Raw genomic sequence first — 19814 nt, forward strand, 5'->3', positions numbered from 1 at the left:
TTGTTGAAGGATGTTTTTAGATATCTTGATATGAATTTTGAAGACCATGCTTTGTGAGAAAGATCTCTGTTGCTTTTATCTGAGTTGGTACACAAATATAGAGAAAAACAGCTTAAGTGAGCTCTGGGGTAGCACTGAATTCAAGCACTGAGAATTCCGTGAGAGAGGAGATAATGTAGAAGTCTGATATAACTGCTGTAGTGTGGAGTATTGATTTTATAAAACGCAGTAACGAAAACTCTAAAACCAGTGCTGGCAAAAGAAAGCAAATTACTGTGGATTATACAGTGAATAAATGAAAAATTGTTTCATTTGATGTTCAGGACTAACCTCCCATTTTTATTTCTGGGTCTCGCATCTTAAACATCTTGATATCCAGCTAAACTGAAGGGGGCAGAAGGGGTCAGTTTTTGTTTCTCACTCGGTTGTCTACAGAGCTTATTGCTTTACATTTTTTGAAAGGCTGTTACTGTATTGTGTTGCTTTTTTATTTCCATTGTTCTGCCCTCTTCCCCATACAGTATGCCTGTCCTCTCTTAGTTCTCAATCCATTACTTCTTTATATTACAGAAAACGAAGGCTGCCTTTCACTTCAATTTTTTTGTTCATGCCAGTGTTAGTGCAAGTCACTACATGACAAGAACTGCAGTGTGCTTAGAATGTATAATAGCAATCTCTTTCTGACGAGTCAGAGTGTCTATTTTGAGAATACAGATATATCTCAGGCCAGAACATTCAGAATAGTTGTTTCTTATTTTGTTCTGTCATGGTAATATTTAGTAAGCATTTACAAAACTAAATTGGCAGCATATGCATTGTGGTAAAGATGTCATAATTTCACAGATTTAAGAAATGTAAGGGCCGACATCTGGAACAAATGTATTGCATGGTTATCTTTATGGCTTGTATCTAAAAAGGCCTCTGATTGGTATTTCAGAAAATCTGTGCTTGATCCAAGGAGAAGATAGTAATGGTAGGCCTGTTTTTCAAAAAAATATTTTCTCAGATCTTTCATAAGGATACTTAGTGTACTGCATCTTCTTAGCATCATGTTTTAGATTATTGACAATATTCCATCTCAGGATAATAATTACTTTGATAGTTTTTGGAAGTCTGCTTGCAATATGAAATGGGAACAGTAGTGTTGCTGCAGAGATGATGGTAAGGATTTTTGTAGGCTAGCTTCTACCACAACTGAAGTCATAGTAAAAACACACACACACACACACACACACACACACACACACCAAATTAGCTATTTAAAATGCATAAATTTTATGTGGCTGCCACCTGTGAGACAGAAATAATTATACTACTATTGTTGTAAGTTTCTTGTATTTTTTTTTAAACTATATATACACTGATTTTTTTAGAAGTAGAAACAGCCAGTACTATCTGGCATATTCTAAACAATAGCAAGGCGTTTTAACATCCTTTTGTATTCCAGCCTCCTCTTTATGTAAAATATTCATTTTATTTCAGCTCTAGCTTCATTGCCCTGTAGGGATGTCCAGATTAGTATCTGAAGCTGACACCCTAAGTTTGGAACCTGAAGATATATACCAGTTGTATGATCACTTTGTAACCTCAATCTAGGTTGGATTCTACTTATCCTCCTAAATCCTTTTTGACACACACACACACACACACACATATATAAATAAAATCCTGATTTTTTTGGTATAGTTTCTTGTGTAGATACAAAGAAATTCAAGATGCTGCTATGCTTTTCTCTTTTTTTACATAATATAATCACTTCCAGATTTCACCAATTAATATAATATCTATACTGCACCAATGGTTGGTTGCTCCTCACATGGTGACCTATGACAAATTTATTAACTACTGCTTCTAACTTAGTGTTCTCTATGAGACATATGAGAAAAATGGTTTTGTTATTAAATTCTGTTGATGTAGTGGAAGTAGCTGGTAATGTTAACCTGAGCTGGAATACCATAGGATTCAGCATCAGGAATGAAAATAGCATAGGATTACTGGATCAGGTATGAAAATGTACTTAAAATTAAAAATTTAAGGAAACTTTCTCTGTTCATGGATAAACCACAGATGAATTACGAATTGAGGATTATGTTGTGTCTGTTCGGCACCAACAGCCTAGGATTAAAATGACAATGTTTACTCTTGTTTATATAATTTTGCCTCAGAATTGTTTAGAGAAGGTAACAGCTATAGTTCAGGCAAGTGGGTGGCTTCATTCATATGTATTTTAGATGTTAAAATTAGGAGTTTTTTGCACTATGGAAACCTTTAAAGCAATAGCTCATCATAAACATGTTATCTTGCACTCTTTACCTATTCTTGCCTAAGATAATTCCTTTTTCTGTATCAGTGCAGCTCTGCACATATATGTTTTTTTCTCACGTAACTTTCTAGCCTCCTATTTAGTTTCCAGCTATTTCTTTTCTCTTCACTTGATAATAAGTGGTTTTCACTGTTATTGTATAATCAGATTAATTTGGTTGAAGGATATAAGGGAGCATTCTATTTTAATTCCTACTCATTGAAATGGAAGAACTGAGCTCAGTTGGTCTTCTTTGGTTCTCTGTGACAGTTGTGAAAATCCATGTATTACTTGTGTAACCCAACTATGCGCTTTGTTATAGGTAATAGGCTTGGGGCATAACACTGAATCTGATTGATTTGTTTAGTTATAAAGCATTTTAAAAATTGGGAAACTAGAGACAAGAATGGGAGTTGTCCCATTCTTGTAAGAGAAAGTAAGTAAACAAGGGAATGTTACATCTTTAGTGAAATGAGAGTGGACATCAAGTTATGAATTTACTGGAATGGAAGTGAGGCCTGAGAAGTTGATAAGTATTATGGACACTCAAAATATCCTGCTGCTTGTGTGATCAGAAAAGTAATGTAAATCGAATTGACTAGAAACTGCACAGGAAGGAGCAAGATGAGTTAAATTAACCTGTTTGCCTATAGCTTCCAGGATTTGTGTTTCTTTCTGGAATGGAGAGATTTAGGTCCTTCAGTGACTGCATCCTTCTGTAAGATTACTTATTTGTGGGGAAGTTTGTCTTCATATTCTGTGTGTTCTGAATGTTTCTATCAGATACAGTTTATGGGGTGAGAATAAGGGCAACTTCCCATTTAATTTGATAAACTATTATTTGATGAGATATCTGATTTTGGTGAGAAGGATTAAAATTTCCCCACCTAGCATGTGAAGAATATGATGCACTAGGCAGTGTACTTTCACTGCCTAGCACATCAAATATGCCCATTGTGTATGCCATAATTATTCTTTTTAGAATTTTTTAGAGATCTGTTGCTGTGAACATTTCATGAATATTGATGTCTTCCACAGTGTCTTCTTTTAAAGTAGAAGGAGAGAGCATTCATGCATCTAACTTATTATAAACATTTGGTAGAGCAGATTGTTTTAATGTACAAGATTCCTATTTGAGTCTTGATCATCTGTTCCATTTCTTGTTTACTTGTAATGTCCATTTAAATATCTGTATATAAACGATGGTTTTCTTCAGTTGCTTACATGTTCAAATATGCAGTTAAGAGTATGACTTTGTGGAACTTTTGCATACCAGGGAGACTGACAACTTTATATCTTGTTTATTAATACAGGTAGTCCCCGGTTTAAGAACGCCCGGGTTACAGACAACCCATAGTTAAGAACGGAGCCTATTGTAGCAAAATTCGAGTTAAATACACAGTGGTTCGTGTTAAATATATAATGGTTTGAGTTCATTACACAATACTACTTACACAGTAATATACAGTAATACTGTTCCAGCTTACATACAAATTCGACTTAAGGACAGACCTTGGGAATGGAACTCGTTCTTAAACTGGGGACTATCTCTATAATTTTTTCCAGGGTCATTATTCCTGTTAAATGGAATTGATTGTTGTAGTAATGTTATGGAAGTTGCTATGGACCAGTTGTGATAATCCCTAATTCTCATCTTTCATTAAAAGTTTCTGGCCCATGCAGAATTCAGATTTAAAGGCTAACTATGTTGCCATTGTTCCTAGAAAGTTATTGTTAAAAAATTAGTCCTTTTCTCCTTTTTTGTTTTTTCATCGGATGAATGAACCTACAGGATTCGTTGACCAAACAATTACTTAGAGAAAGAACTTCCTGGTTAGCTTTTAAATTGATTTTAATTGTTTCTCTGATTGGAGGCTATTGTACAATGTCATGAAACAGTAGCTAAGAAATAAAGCTGGACATTCCTTAATTTAAAGCATTTATTTTCTAAATCTGTTAACATTTAAAATTATTCTGTCAATGTAGATAAAGTTCATTCTTACTGAAAACTGGCAATACAGTTTGTCACTATCTTGAATTGGGAAACTCATGTAAACTGTGGGGTTTGTATATTTTAAAATTTAAATTTTTTAAACTTTCTGATGTTGGATTTTAATAATCACTTTTTTATCTTTTATAATGATTGTTTTTATCTATTTCTTATTTAATTGTTGTATGCTGCCCAGAGTCACTTTGTGTGAGATGGACGGCTACATAAATGTGATATATAAATAAATAAAGTATACTGTAACTTCTAGAATAGGCTTGTCCCAGTTAATCTCCTCAAACTTCTTCCCAAAATCAAATCCCACTCGTAAATATGAAGCGGCTCAACCCATGGGACAGTACTCAGTCTCCCCAGAATATTAAGAATAATGCTTAGCCATCAACAGGAGGCCCATTCCTGCTTTAAAATTTATCCTGAACACAGCAGACCACTTTGAATCTACAATAACACAAGCATGGTAACAAGTTGAAGATGTGTGGGCTAGATATGCTGGGAGAATGGTCCTATTTGACCGCCCCCCTGCCCCGGCTTCCACTTCCTATGGGTCATTTAGATTGTTTGTTTGTTTGTTAAAATATAATCATTTTCCTGTAGTCAGCTTAAAATGAAAGAAATAATTTTCAAAGAGGTATCTGTATGTCTTGTTTTCACACTTTACTGCTTTCTTCTGTAGAGTTTATGCATTAGGATCTGGCAGGGCTGAAATTTATGTTCTCCAGAACTACTGTTACATATTAGTGACTTCATTCTGACCATATAGAAATTGGCCATCCTTAGTTGCATGACAGTCTGAGTGGATGCGCCTAAAATAGTATTATCTCAGATTTTATTTCCTTTGTGTAACTAATGAACTCAAAGTATTGCAGTTGGGTTAGTATTTGGCTATACACATTAGAAACTTTTAAAGGTTTTTTGAGGACATAGATACAGAAGTCACAACTCTAGAGAATTTGAAGATGCTGAATATAAATTCTTAAGAATAAGCTTCAGGATTATTAATTCATATTTCATTACAGTTTGTTACATCATTTGCAGTCATAACATATTCTAGAGCCAGCAGACTTATAGCAATTGTTTACGTCCTGTGTACAGAAGCTCTGTGTGGTATACCTAAGTCCAGTTGTGTTTGCGGGGGAAGGGGGAGTGTGTCCATTGTAGTAAACGTTCAACTGGTAATGGCTGTTTTTAATTCTTTCACATGTATTATAATATTTAGTACTGTTTAAAAGAAGACAAAATTTGGACTAATACCACTAGGATGCTAAGTATAACATATTTAATCTCCATTATGTCAGTTGAAATGTTTGGATCTTCCTGTAACATCATTGTATATCTCCTTATCCCCAGAGATCAACATGATAGATCAACATTGCTCATCCATACCATATATTATGACTATGTATTGCTGTATTGTTGAAAAGCACTTCCTTACTGCACTAACCAATACTTTGGAGGGTTATGTTACCCAAGCCTGTAATAAAACAATGAGTAAGGCTCTAGAAGCTTATTTCCTGGAGTTTTAAGAACTGAGATTTTGGATTTATTGCTGTTCCTTTTTGTGTTTTTAAAGGTAACATCCTACAGTTTTCTGGTTGCCAGAAAGGGATAGTTCAACTAATAGAGGGCAGCATTATGCTATAGAAAGCCTTCAATAAGCCTTAATTCAACGTAAATGGCATAATGTTTCCTTTTCTTTTTAAAAGACATTTCTAGTATGGAGTTAACCTGTTTTCTTTTTGCTCTTTTGTGCTGCCTCAATAAATCATTTCATATCAGATCTGTATTCCAGCTGTCTTTTTTACTAGTAGCACTGCACTGACTTTGATGTGGGCTAATTAAATTGACATTTCCTGCAGACAGTTTACAGTGCTTAAACAAATCAAAATTGAAGAGTTTGCTTGCTTGAAAAAAGATGCAGTGAATTTCTAAATGTTTGTTCTACATTTCATGTAAGTGAAAAGATGCAACTTGGAGTAATAGGCAGGCTTCCCAAAAGCATAGCTTTCTGTTTTACCCCACCACCATTTGGGCAGTATGATCTTATCTTATAAATAACATCTTAGCAGCATGGATAGCATTAAAGTGCAGTAGAACAACCCACTTAGTGTCAGGTAAATAAGGCTACTTACTTTGCCTGCTGCCTTACTGTTTAAGTCACGTGTACCTGAAGATTGTATCAGTACTTTACTTAATAGAATATTTTAAAACATTGTCATGACTTGCTGACACAGAGGAATGATGAGGTAAAGTAATAAATTTTTATAATCTGTCTTAGAACATACCACTGGCTATTGGCAGTCGTCATGTTCCCATATGAAATTGGCTACTGCAGGATAAAGTCAGCATACAGTATGTGTATGTTAAACAATGTTCTGAAAGGAGAAGGACCTGCAGCCTGAACTATTTTTCTGTCTTGTATTATGCAGAAAGTTTCCTTTTAAGTTCACAGGCATGCAGCTGTTTCAGCCTTATTTAAATATTTGTCTGCTCTGCAACCATGTTAGTACATCATGGACAACCTAATGCATGTCTTAGCTGTTGAGTTTCCCTGCTGGCTCCTCCTGCAATTGGGTGTGGCTAGTGGGTCATTTTTCCATACTGAGAATAAATTGTGAAGTATAGATATTGTTTGATTCTCTAAGATAAATCTGGCATGTATGTGATAATGAAAGTGAATATATAAAACAATTTTGTCCTTGCTTTTCTTTAGTGTACCCCATTCTGTGTCCATATTGTAGTTGTTAGAGATTTTATAAGTGCTAGGAACATAATGAACTCTGGTTTCTTTGTACAACTGTTGCTTTTATATGATGCTGTATTCCTACTATAGCTTATTGCAGTAGAACTGAAACTCAGTATGAATCAGAAAACACTTTTAAGATAACCTCGAATCTTGGCAGGTAAAGTAGATTTTCAGATAAGTACATAGGCCCATCTATTTCTCACTTCTCTTTTCCACAGAACAAAGATCCTGATAGAGCTCTGTTCTTGTTAAGAGAAGTGCTGAATTCATATATGTCCATAGCTTCCTACCGCTAGTTCGTGTTAGCATAATTTAAGGCTTCACAGTAAAATGATCTAGCATGCTTTTCCCCAACTGGGTATCCTCCTAATAAGTTGAGAATATAACTCCCAGAATTTCTGTGCAGATGATCAGTGCCTAGAAATTCTGGGACTTGTGGTTCTAACTTACCTTGAGGGCACCAGGTTGTAATAGTCTTTTAATTGACACATTAATGATGTTTGAACAATTCTGCACTAAGGAAAGCTGAATTCTATTATTATAATTTAGCAAGTTTATACTTGAGCATGTTTCTAATTCTGCTTTTGGTACTCCTAAGGAGAGGGCAAGGAAATTTCAGGGCAGCTAAATCTTGCTCAGCCCATTTGGTTTCTGAGAGATGTCATGGTGCTCATGTTTTGTGCGAGTTATAAAACTAAGAAATGTATCTTCCCAACTATGCATTTGTTGAAAGCCAGTTAAAAAAAATGCTGAATCTTGGAATTCAGATTCTTTAGTTGTACTGTACTTCCACAAGACCCACACTAATTAGAACTACGTTTGGTGCAGTATGGAAATATTATTTCCCATCTTCCATTATTTCTCTGCTATTCCTGTGTTACATATAATTTATGAGTGACTGTTTTACAACTACACAGGAAATCTTCAGTGAAGTCCTGTGCTTTTTAAAAATGTGTCCATGTCTTAATGCTAACAGTTTCACAGGTATGATATTGTGTACATAATTGCTTATCATACCATTACCCTAAAATCCTGTTCTAAAAAGTGATAGGAGCGCTGAACTCAGCATATCTTTTCAACACCTTTCTCTCCCAGAATCTTATTCCAAGGAAGCATCACTGCATTGAGTCTTCTTTCTAACGGCTTAGGATTCCATTGCAAGTTTAAACAGTAAACAATCAGACCTGTGATTAATGAAAGCTGGTTCTTTGCCTGACTGCTTTCTATACCAACCATTATTCAAGGACCCTTAGTTTATTCATGGAAATCCTATGACATTTGAAACAGTGAATGATTTCTTATTATAATAAGGCTAATGATGGTATATAGAAGTCTCCAAAATAGTGTTTGTGAGTATATTCCTTCATCTGAGAGGTTAAGCCACTAAACAGTGGTGGTATTTACTAAGGGGAATGTTCCCAGTTTAGTGCTGCACTATAGGCTTGAAGCATTTCCTTTAAAACCATAGTTTGTGAGAGGCAATGCTAAATATCAGAAATAGAAGCTGTTATACATTTTAAAACTCCTAGGTAACACTATATAAGAGCTTATTATTAGCATCTAATTATTTACTATTTTTTTATAAAAATTGTGATTTAATAACAGTATAAGGATAGTAAAGTCCTGATGTTTTCAATAGGCTTTTTAATTTACTGTGGCTTATATGCTGCTGCAGTCCAGAGGGACTCCAAGTGGCTTACATTCCTTTTTTTCAGTAAGAAGATTAAAACAACAAAGCAGTATCACAAAAATACAATTAAATAAGAAGTACAATTACAAATAAAATGATGGCAGCTGATCAATAATAAATGCCAGATCACTTTCAGGGTTTTCTTCAAAAGCCAAGTTTTTATGGGCTTCCTAAAATTCAATAGGATGGGGGCTAGTCTGATCTTTGGAGGTAAACTATGCCGTAGAAGAAGAGTTGCAACTAATAAGGCTTGACTCCCTGGGGCCTGCAGTTGACCCCTTGGGGCCTACTCGATCTTGTTGGATGGGTAGAGGCCACTGCGTAGGCAGTCCTGTGGATATCCAGGTCTGGAGCCATGAAGGGCTTTAAAGGTGACAAGTAGCCCCTTAAATTGCATTTGGAATCAAACGTAACCAGTGTAGTTTTGGAAATTGCAGTATTATATGGAGAATCTTGGCCCACCCATGTAAATGTATTTGTTTTTTATTTCTGTGCAAGATTTTTTATATTTGTCTTAAGGTGTGAATTGGTTTCTTATTGGGACTCTTGATATTGTGATGGTGTCTGCTTAATTGTTTCTAGTAACTTTTATATCTCAAGTTTATTACAGTTGTGCCAAATAAGCTCACTTCTTGCATTTCATGTTATGATCTCTGATCCTCATTCTCTGGGAATCTCTGCCTGTAGCATTTTAGGGGGCATTGATCTTTAAGCCATTGTTTATGCTCTTAATGCTGTTATCCCTACTTCATTCATCTATATGTAGTACTTGCATGTGGCTGCCTAAAGTTAAAAGGAAGTTTCATTTTCCCTTTTATTTTTAATAAAACTTTTTATACTTTCTACTTTTGCTTGCAATTCCTGGAAAAAGGAGTGGGAGTTGTTTTTCTTTGCGCCACATACCTCAAAGCTACAAGGGCCAGGATGTGATACTGCAGATCTTTTTCTTCATCATCCTCATCTGGAAAATAAGTGCTCAGGCTATGAGTTGCCTTCTCTCTCTCACAAACCAGCATTAAGAGGAAGGATTCTACTGCCCCTCAAATACCTGGTGGCACTGGAAGCAGAAGCATTACAAAGAGTGAGCAGTGGCCTTGTGGCAGCAGAGGGACGAGTTCTTCCTACCTTGTACCCAATAGTACAGTCGAACGGGCCAATTGTTTTCAGCCTTCTCAGCTACAACAGGCCCCCTTCAAATCATTTTTGAACTTTTGGGAAGATCACAAGGCAGATTCATATCTTAATGACCTTGTTATGTGCTTTCTGCTTATTGTAAATATGTTCTATTGAAATAAAAAAAAATCCTGGATCAGCTTTTTAGTTGGCATTATATTCTATATGCTACTAACATCTAAAAAGCTAAGATGTTAGTAGCAATGCTAGATATTATTTCTATTTTCATATTTTGGCATATTTTGGTCTTTCTTTGTTTCTCTAAATTTGTATTTATTGAAAGTTCAAGTTAATTTTAATGAAGTTTTTTTCCCCCCAGAGGAAATTAGCATTTTGATGAAACGCAGAATTAACTTAAGGTTATGCTAGTTTCAGAATTAACACATACAGAGCAATAAGTCTCAATACTCCAGACACTCAAGCCTGTATTCAGGAACTTGGTGAGAGTAGAGATTTGAGTCACACAACTCGGCTACTGCAGATAAGGAAAAAGTCATATCCAGAACATCTGCTTAGCTCCACTGTTTAAATTCTAGGCCTTTTCCTCTTGCCTTTTTGAATCAACAGACTTCAGATTGTTCTTTTCCTGGTCCTGAGTCAGAGGCATCTGTTCAGAATTCCTTTTACATTCTAGTAAAAAGGGAGAAATAACTGTTTAAATAATTAAATACCCTGTAGTTTTCACCTTGATATTGTTACAGGGTTCCTCTTCATGTGGGCATATGGCTGGGGGGGGGGGGGATGTCTCGGCAGTCATATTAATTTTTAACAGCTGACTAATTAAGGATATGGTGTCATATTATACAATTGCTTTTACTGGTCAATAGCATTTTAAATGTTATCCTAATAAATCAGGGCATACAAATGAAGGCATATACTTAGAACATGTGTCAATGGGAAAAAATACCAAGTTCTTGATCCAACATTTTTGTTTGATAGCTAGAATTGAATTCTCAATCCATCTGGTTTTGTTTTAATATTGGAAAATAGAAATAATATCTAAGTTAAGCTAGAATTAAAACCTAGTTGTAGAGTAGAAAAACTTAAATGATGCAATGTTTGCTGCTTATAGTAAACATCTTTTTTATATTTCAGGCAAAGTCGTGCATCTGTCATATGTGTGGTGCCCATCTGAACAGACTTCATTCTTGCCTGTACTGTGTCTTCTTTGGCTGTTTTACAAAGAAGCATATTCACGAGCACGCAAAGGCAAAGCGACACAACTTAGGTAAGTGATTATCCTAGATTCGTGCATTAACATTACTTGTTTAATAAGGCATGATCTTTACAATGTGGAAAATACTGTGTAGATTGAATAAACCCAGACAGGTTGTCTCTTCTGGCTGTGGAGAATATTTCATATAATCCATGCAGGAGGTTTTTTTTTTTAAAGTAATATTGAAGCTTCCCTGTAATTGTGGCCATGATTAATTGAGGCTAAATATGTATAAATAACCAAAGAGCAGGCTGAGTGGAAAGAAAAATGACATTTAGTTTCTGATTTTTATGTTCTCTATTTTATCATTATAAAATCATTAAAAATTACCGAAAGTGTTGCAATTCCTAAGGATTCCAGTTGAAGAGTTTCTTATTTTATTTTAACAGAAAATAGAGAAACTGAATACAACTCTAACTGGAATGGAATTTTGGTATTTATTAAATGATGCAATTTCCTGTCTAAAGTCAAGCGGCCTATAGTAATTCACCTTGGCAAGTTTCAGATTTTTTTTAACGTCCAAAATTTCATTTATCTATAAAGACATGCATATTTTATTGAGTTCACCTAGAGCCTTTCCTCAAAGGTTTTGTATTAATCCATCTACAATTTACATATTTTATAACTGCTATATTTTGACTGAAATAGAGATTTAGCTATAGAACCTCCTTGTAGGTTTCTTTTTACTGTTGTGTATTTACTTTGTTAGCCTCATCTTCCTGGATTGGCAGATGCTCAGCCTGATAGGATTCAGCCAACAGTATGTCATCTTCTTATCCATGTCTATGCAAATGCCCTACTGTTTAAATAATTATATATAATTCCTTTTATTTTTTATACCAATTTGGAAAGTCTTAGAAGCCAAGAAGCCTGAATTGTTCATCCACAGGTTCAGATACTTAATGCATTCTGTATTGGAGAGTAAGTCCATTAATGGTCGCAATGGCAGCCACCATATCTATTTACTCTGATGTTGCTGCTGCTACCGCCATCACTGCCCCTCTGGCTCCATCCAATTACTCTCTGACAGCAGTGGTTGGGAAACCTCACCCCAACTACAAAATTGTCACTGCTCAGCTCTGTTTCTAGTTCACTCTCAACTGGGCACATCTCAGAATGAACAAAAATTATTCTTTGAAGCTGTTAGTGATTCTGGTGAGCTAACATCAGTCTCCATGGAGACAAAGAGAAATTGAAACTCCGGGGACCAAACTGCACATCATTAGCAGCAGCAGTTATATGTATTTCCAAAATGAAGTATTTGCATGTTCTGGCAGCTAGAGGTCCAAGAAGGAAGGAGTGAATAGAAGCATTTGAGGGATCTGCCACCTTGTTACACAGTGGTTGCAACCGGCAACCATCTTTCATAGTTCATAAGCACTGGGCTCATTTTTTTATATTATGAATTGTTCTCTGTGTTCTTCTACATGTAAACCATTTAATTTGGCTGGTATTGAACCTTGCAATAAACCCTCGTACATCACCTGATCTCTGTGGTAGCTGGAGATTAACTTTGGTAAAGAGCTCAATTTTTCTGGCTATGTTAGCTCTTGCTCCATCATCCCTTGAGTTGTGGAAAGTATTATCTATGGTGCAATTTCTGAGCAATGTAGAAACAAGTTTGTCTTCTCCAAATATATATCTAGCCATATAGATGGACTGTTCACTGTTCAAATTGCTTTTTGAAAAGTTATAAAAAAAGGGAGAAGAAAATTGAGCTCATGAGGCGCAGATGTTATGCCATTATCACACTGTTACGGCTCCAAAGGTATTGTCCTTTGGAAAAACAAGCTAGTTAGCTTCCTTGCCTTTCAGCAGGACCTTAAAACTTGCCAACAGTAAGAATCTTGAATCCTGAAGGAACTTTGTCCATGTTTCAGACATTAGCATCACTTATAATCTCTGTAACCATCTGATAGCAAATGAAGTCAGGCCAGATATCTCTTTACCTCTTTTGAACAAGGGTACAGGGGCTGGGATGCTAAAATTGGATGTGGGAAATTAAGGTTCCAAACTCTACCCAACTGTGACACTTGCAAAATAGCTACAATTTCTCATCCACTAGTGAGGGAGAACTTTATTCACACTTCCTTGGAAGAAAGGGCAAATACAGGTAGTCCTTGCTTAACAACCCTAATTGGGACCAGAATTTCCATCACTAAGTGAAGTGGTCATTAGGCAAAACATCACATGACCACACTGCTTAACAATGGCAGTTCCGGTAGTCCCGGCTCCGGTCATTAGGCAAGGACCTCACGCTTCTCCTGCCCTGCGTGAACCGTTGGCTTCGTTCTGCTGCCGCCTCCTGGGCCAGGCCCATGAGCTCCCTTCAGCAGATGAGGCTCCGCCACCCTGCCACGCTTGCTTCTGCTTCAGCTCCCCCCACATGCCTGTCTCCTCTCATCTCTGCCCTTTTGGCCACCCTGCACACTGCTGCCTACCCCTGCCGCCCCAGCTGACCTTCACCATCTTCTTCCTCCCGCTGCTGATAAGGTGTGCCTGGCTGAGGCAGCTGCTGGCCCTTCACACCACCTCACAAGGCTGCCTCATGAAGGCATTGCAAAGGGCCAGTGGCTGCCTTGGCTGGGCGCACCTCGTCAGCAGCGGGAGGAAGTGAAGGTCAGCTGGGGGCGGTAATGGAGTGCAGGGTGGCCAAAAGGGCAGAGATTGGGGGAAGATAGGCAGGTGGGGGGGAGTTGAAGTGTGCAATGTGGTCGTAAATGTGGGTGGGCTGCAAGGCACCCAAATTTTGATTGTGTGACCGCAGGAGCACTGCAACGGCAGTAACTTCAAAGAATGGTCGTAACTATCATTCGTTTAGTGCCATTGTAACGTTGAACAGACACTGAACGAATGGTCATTAAGCGAGCACTACTTTCAGGAATAACCTGCAGTAGCACAGGAAGCCACCACTATTTTCTCTGCAAAAGATCACAGTGTGGTTAATACACCAACTATATAATACAGATAACTAAGCCTTGCAAGAACAAACCAGTAGGCTTTTCCAAATCTGTATCCCAGCATCCTGATGTCTCTGAAGTATAACTCCTCTTTCTGGCTGAGGGACTGAATTAGGAGTGCTTCCATTCCTGGCAAATCAGGGGCTGGGATAGATGCTCATGGGATAAGCGAGCCCAGATTGGAAAGGAGGGAGCATAAGCGGCCTCAGTGATGGGATTGTTGCATGCAGGCTGCAAACAGTGGGAGAGGCCACCTCGGCGAGTGCTTCCAGAATGTCAGTTAATAGTTTAACCGCTGCTAAAGAATCCAGTTTGATGCAGAATAGGGACTGATCATCCAGGATGACTTGTACAAGGCCTTTTTTTTTTTTTTTGTCTGCGCTCAGTCATTACTGACCCTGCAGTGACTGCTTGGACGAGTCCTTGCAGTTTTCAAGGCAATTGTTTCGGAAGTGGTTTTTGCCAGAGCCTCCTTCCTAGAGCAGAGCCCAGCTGGCGAGCGCAGGAGGCGGGGTTTCCGTTGCTTCGCGCCCTTTTCGGGCGAGCGCGGTTTCGCGCTTACCGGCAGCTGCTCCCGACTCCCGTGCAAGCGCCGCCAGCATCTTTCCTCCCACCGGAGTGAGAGTACCCATTTATCTACTCATGTGAGTTTTCGACCTGTTGGGTTGACAGGAACTGGGGAGGAAACAGGAGCTCACCCTGTTTAGCGCGAAGGCTGGACTCGAACCGCCGAAGCGTCAGCCATTTCTGGCCGGCAACTTTCAGCGTCATTAAGTCCCTGCGCCACCGCGTCCCCCACAAGGCCTTTATACAAATATAAAGAGTAAACGCACACACAAGGGAATATTTGTCAGTGAATTCTGTTACAGATTGGTACACTTCACACAGTAATTATGTGATTTGACAGTGGATATGTAATAGAATGTGCTTCTGTTGCTATTTTCATATTGTTATAAAAATCTTCACGAGGAGATTTTTTTGGCACTTGTTTTATTATAATAGTCTGTATTTTCAAATGTCAGTTACACCATTTTTGTACTGGAGGGTTTTGTGATAACTAACAATGCTGTCTTTGTTTATTTACTTTTAATTTCAAATGTAATTGCAAAGATTACTTTTGATTTGTAGCCAAGTTGCAGAATAGAACATACATTAAGAACTACAATAAATGCTTGGTTTTTAACAAATCTAAAGCTTTATTTTAGGGTATAACATTCAGATAATCACTTTGTAAGGCTCTTGACATTGATCCACCCACTGTATTGCTATAGCAACAGTTAACTTGTATGGGTTATATAAGCAAGAACTGCATTCTATGCAATATAGTTAAAACTGATGTTTTTCATTTTAAAAATCATTCCCATGTTCTGATTACATGAAAAGAATGTATGTGTATGCAGTTAAAGTATATAAGCATTCCCATTCATCTTCCACCTTCATGAACAGCTTTACCTGTTAACCCTAACATGTACAAGTTATTTTGTAAGCAAAAGCAATTCCAACTTGGTACGCACAAAGATGTATTTTATAAAAATTAATCTGCTTTAAAGCTAAACCTTTTATTGAAGCACAGTTATTGGATGAACAGCCTTTTCGCATAACATGTCTACACAAATCCATTTTAAAATGCTATGAGACACAGCTGTCAGTCCCTATTCCTGTTCCAAATACATTAGTAAGTCTGTCAGTTAATGATGGAAACTACATTCCACTATCTGACATTTGGATTTCCAGTTTAATCTAGTGGAGTTAATTATTTCAATTTCAGCAATGGAGTAGAATATTTATTTGTAAATTGTGATAGAACAGTATTAAGCAGCAATTTCACCTATGGGAGTTTTGAAATCTTTGTTCTTTTTCTATGACTTAGTAAAGTTTCAGACTTAGTTAAATTAGAATATGGAAATGATGCAAGCTCAGAGTTCTGTGCCTTAATTAATCTAAGTTTCCAATATCATATATATAACTCCACAGTTAAACAATGAAAATAGATATATCTTCATTGTAAAGGGGGTTTGTTCAATCTTACTTTAATATTCAGTAACCTTTAGAGAGCCTTTCCTAATGAAAACAGATTTTCAATTTTCTTTGTGTTAGAAGACACAAAGAAGCTCATTAGCAAGTTGAAACTCTGTTGCTTATAAGAATACATAAGCAACAAATTTTGAAGTTTACAGAAGTTTGTTAAAGATAACTTCTTTCCAAAGCTTACTTTGTTGTTGTTGTTTAGTCGTTAAGTCGTGTCCGACTCTTCGTGACCCCATGAACCATATTGCGCCAGGCCTTCCTGTCCTAAAGCTTACTTTACCACTGAGTTAATTCTACATTTTATTCAGTTTTCTTGTATGTTCATGGATATTTTTTTTTTAGCCTTATAGTGAAGAATGAGCTGTTTTGCTTTCAAAAACTTCATTGTACATGCTTTCTAGTTTCCTTTAAATATGTTTAAGGCTATGGAACTATTATATTTTGATAGGCATTTTTTGGTGTGTATGTCCCTAGCCCTTGATTAGCAAGTGTATGGCTGCGCATTGGGTGATATGTATAGATTCTACGAGCATAACAGATAATTGCAGTGCACGTACTGCTACAGCATTTGGGTTCTTAAAACAGGAATAGACAGCCTGGTATCCTCCAGATATTTTCTGGTACCCTAGCTCTAGTTAATTATAGGAAATAGAACAAAAATATTGGGGAGGGGGCAAACTCTGTTATCCCTGGCTTAGTTTATATGCTTTCTGGGGACCAGTAATTTATCTAGTTGAAAAATGAAAATTTAAATTCCAGATTTGTTAATTTGCAAGTGTATTCAGTATGTGTGGCAGCCCTGTATAGGTATATAAAGAGCACGTAGAGGAAGATATTTTACTGTATCCCCTAGCCTTGATCTATACCTGAAATTGCCTAGCTTTGTAGATCTGGCATGTGTACCATTCAGGACTATCAGACAATTCTTGATTTAAAATATTAATTCCAATTTGCAGAAATTTGAGATTTAGCCCTCTCATATTGCTAGAAGCAATACAGGCACCATTTGTATCTTAACGCGATGGAATTTTTTGAGGGTTGCAGAAAGACGTATGTCCGTGCACAAAATAATTCTATACGAGGTTCTTTGCTCATTCTTACTCTGTGTAGGCTGATGAGTGTAAATAGTGACATAAAATTGATTTTCACAAGGAACATGAAGCCGTGCCTTGACTGCTGAGAAATATTTTCATATCATTGGTTGTATTGGAGATTCATACTTAGGAATCTGTGACAATAAAATTTAACCAGGAAGATTTTAAATTCTGTTGTTTGTCTGAGGCTTGGCAATAGAAATATAGAAGTCATAAAATTTGTCACACAACAATAGTCCAAGTTGCTATTTTTATTTTTATTCTCCCTTCTGCTAATAAGGAGAGGTTAACTATGGACAATTAATTCTTGATTTTTAATTTTATAAAAATGTTTCTCTTTCCCCATCCCTTCTTCTTCTGCAGCCATAGACCTTTTGTATGGGGGTATATACTGCTTTATGTGTCAAGATTACATATATGACAAAGATATGGAACAAATTGCCAAAGAAGAACAACGGAAAGCTTGGAAGCTACAAGGTTTGGTTTTCTTTAAGTATCTGGCTGAAAGAGGTTTTCATTTCGAGTCATACCTGGCCCTTCTTTCTTTGTAAAGGTAGTCCAATAAGAAAGCATTAATGAAAGTTTTGGGAGAGAGAGATGTAAAGATTATTTCTCTTCAGGAGCCGGGCTTAAACCCAACACTTCACAAAAGCATAGCCAAACTAAGTTTAAAAAGAATATTTCAGTAAAATGTGATTGTGCAGAGTTAATGATAAGCAGAGTATTCAAATCTTTTTTGAACATAGTGGACAAGAAGTCTGTATTCTTCATATAAAACCCCATGCTTTCCCTATGCAGTTACTTCCTAGACTGTGCCAGCTTGATAAGCATTCACTTTGTTTACACATACAGTATGTATATATGTAGATATTAACACACAAATATATGTACACACATTTGTTTTATTATTCAGTTTGCTTTCCCTAATTTTTTCTTTTTTAGCCTTCACCCCAACAATGATTTCTCACTACCAGTGTACAATGACAGGTAAGAAGTGTGAGCTGGCGACACATTTCACTAGCAAGCGTCCCTTTGCTGATTATCTGCCATTTTTGGGCAAGAAACCTAATCTGCAATGTTTTCATATTGTAAGGAATGTATTTCATGATCCAGGAAATAATACATTTTGCATGATCTTCCTGTGGCTGAGTTGCTACTCCAAAATATTCCCCTTTTCCCTTCAAAGCAATTTAAGATTGAAAAAAATCATCCTGTATCTAGAAGGAATTGATCCATTTTTAAGTGACTGTTAAAAATAGGTGTGGGCCACTGCATTGTTCCTCATCCCCAACAAACATTTTACATCTCATATCTGAAGTAGCTCAGTCAAAGGAAGGGGAGTAATAGTGGATAGTTCCAAAGTACTCTTGGAACAAGAAAATGATGTCACAAAATACTTTATGCAAAAGCCTTAGTAAGGGAAGAAACAGCTGACTGAAAATACTTGGGAAAATATTTTTAAGCTTCTTCTGTGTGACAGTCAAATAACCCCTTAAACGTGTCAAATTGTGTTTATTAATCCAGAAGCAAAACAGCTACATGGAACATAAGCTACAGACCGGTACAGCTTGGGATTGTTATAGAGAGTCTAATGTACGTCTAAAACTGTAGAAGTCTCTTTGACTTGCATACAATTTAAGTTTGGAATAGCCCAGAATGTAGATGTTGGAATTTTCTGATGTTCTTTTTAAGTACCCTTTCCGCCCTTTCCAAGGGACATGAATATTTTCTTTCTGTAATAATGATGATAATGATGAGGGTGAGTTGAGAATGCTCGCTGTTCAGACAACAGAATAATTAAGCTGATTTCTCTCAGTTTCAATAATTATAACTGCAGTATGTGAATAATGTAACTAAGGTTGTACTAATATAATGAATCTGGACAAGGATGTATGCATACATCACACCAAGCTTGGCTTGTTTAACTATGGCTTACTGAAGAAAACACAGTTGGCTGGAGGTTTTTTTTTTTTAGATTTTTTTTTATCCTGCTTTTATTATTTTTATAAATAGGACAGCGAACATGCCTAATTCTTACCTCGAAGTTTTCACTTTGAGGTAAGCCATAAGCTATGGTTTACAAACTCCAGTGAGCCAAAACCAAAGAAACTACATTATGGCTTAATAATGTGACATATGAGCCAAACTTAATTGTATATTGAATCATGAATTCAATATTCTGGGTGGTAACAGCAGGTCTGAGGGATTCCTCTCTTGTCTTGCTACCTGCTCTCATTCATGAGATGCCAACAGTAAGATTGAGTCCAAGGCTGTCTGCATGTAAAGTATGCCCTGTTACCACTATAGTTTCTTCTCTTAAAAAATCTCAATTGTTTACCATGAAACAAGGAACCTAAATTACTATTCTTGCATTTCACTATTTCTTCCTGGAACTCAGATGGTTTGGGGAAGGGTATCTTTTTTATATTCACGACCATCTGAGATAATTTGGGCTGAGGGATAATAACTTTATTTATTTAAATAATTTTATATGCTTGCCCATCTCACAACAGCGACTCTTGTGTGTGAGATGAAAATTGCACTCATGTAAAATGTTTTTTTTTCTTCATTCAGAAGACAAAAATTTAGCTGCACAGAAT

The 19814-nt window shown here is 36.7% G+C and overlaps 1 protein-coding gene across 4 annotated transcripts in view; it reads left to right on the top strand.

Annotated features, from left to right (window-relative positions):
• The window catches only part of USP22 (ubiquitin specific peptidase 22), a 64672-nt gene that overhangs the window by 2559 nt on the left and 42299 nt on the right, over positions 1-19814 (top strand). For 2 of the 4 annotated variants that reach the window (XM_088148032.1, XM_088148033.1), the window contains 3 exons: positions 11012-11144; positions 17578-17691; positions 18157-18201. In XM_088148032.1, the coding sequence (XP_088004158.1) occupies positions 11012-11144; positions 17578-17691; positions 18157-18201 (292 nt within the window). Of the gene's footprint in view, positions 1-1957; positions 9825-11009; positions 11145-11841; positions 11893-17577; positions 17692-18156; positions 18202-19814 lie in introns of those variants that run through there. The other 2 variants (XM_015888076.3, XM_088148034.1) reach the window with 2 other exon arrangements.

The sequence above is a fragment of the Python bivittatus genome, unplaced genomic scaffold, assembly GCF_059951505.1.
Source record: "Python bivittatus isolate LINGU-HERP-01145 unplaced genomic scaffold, Pbiv_v1 ctg000560_np1212, whole genome shotgun sequence".
NCBI classification, from domain to species: Eukaryota; Metazoa; Chordata; class Lepidosauria; order Squamata; family Pythonidae; genus Python; species Python bivittatus.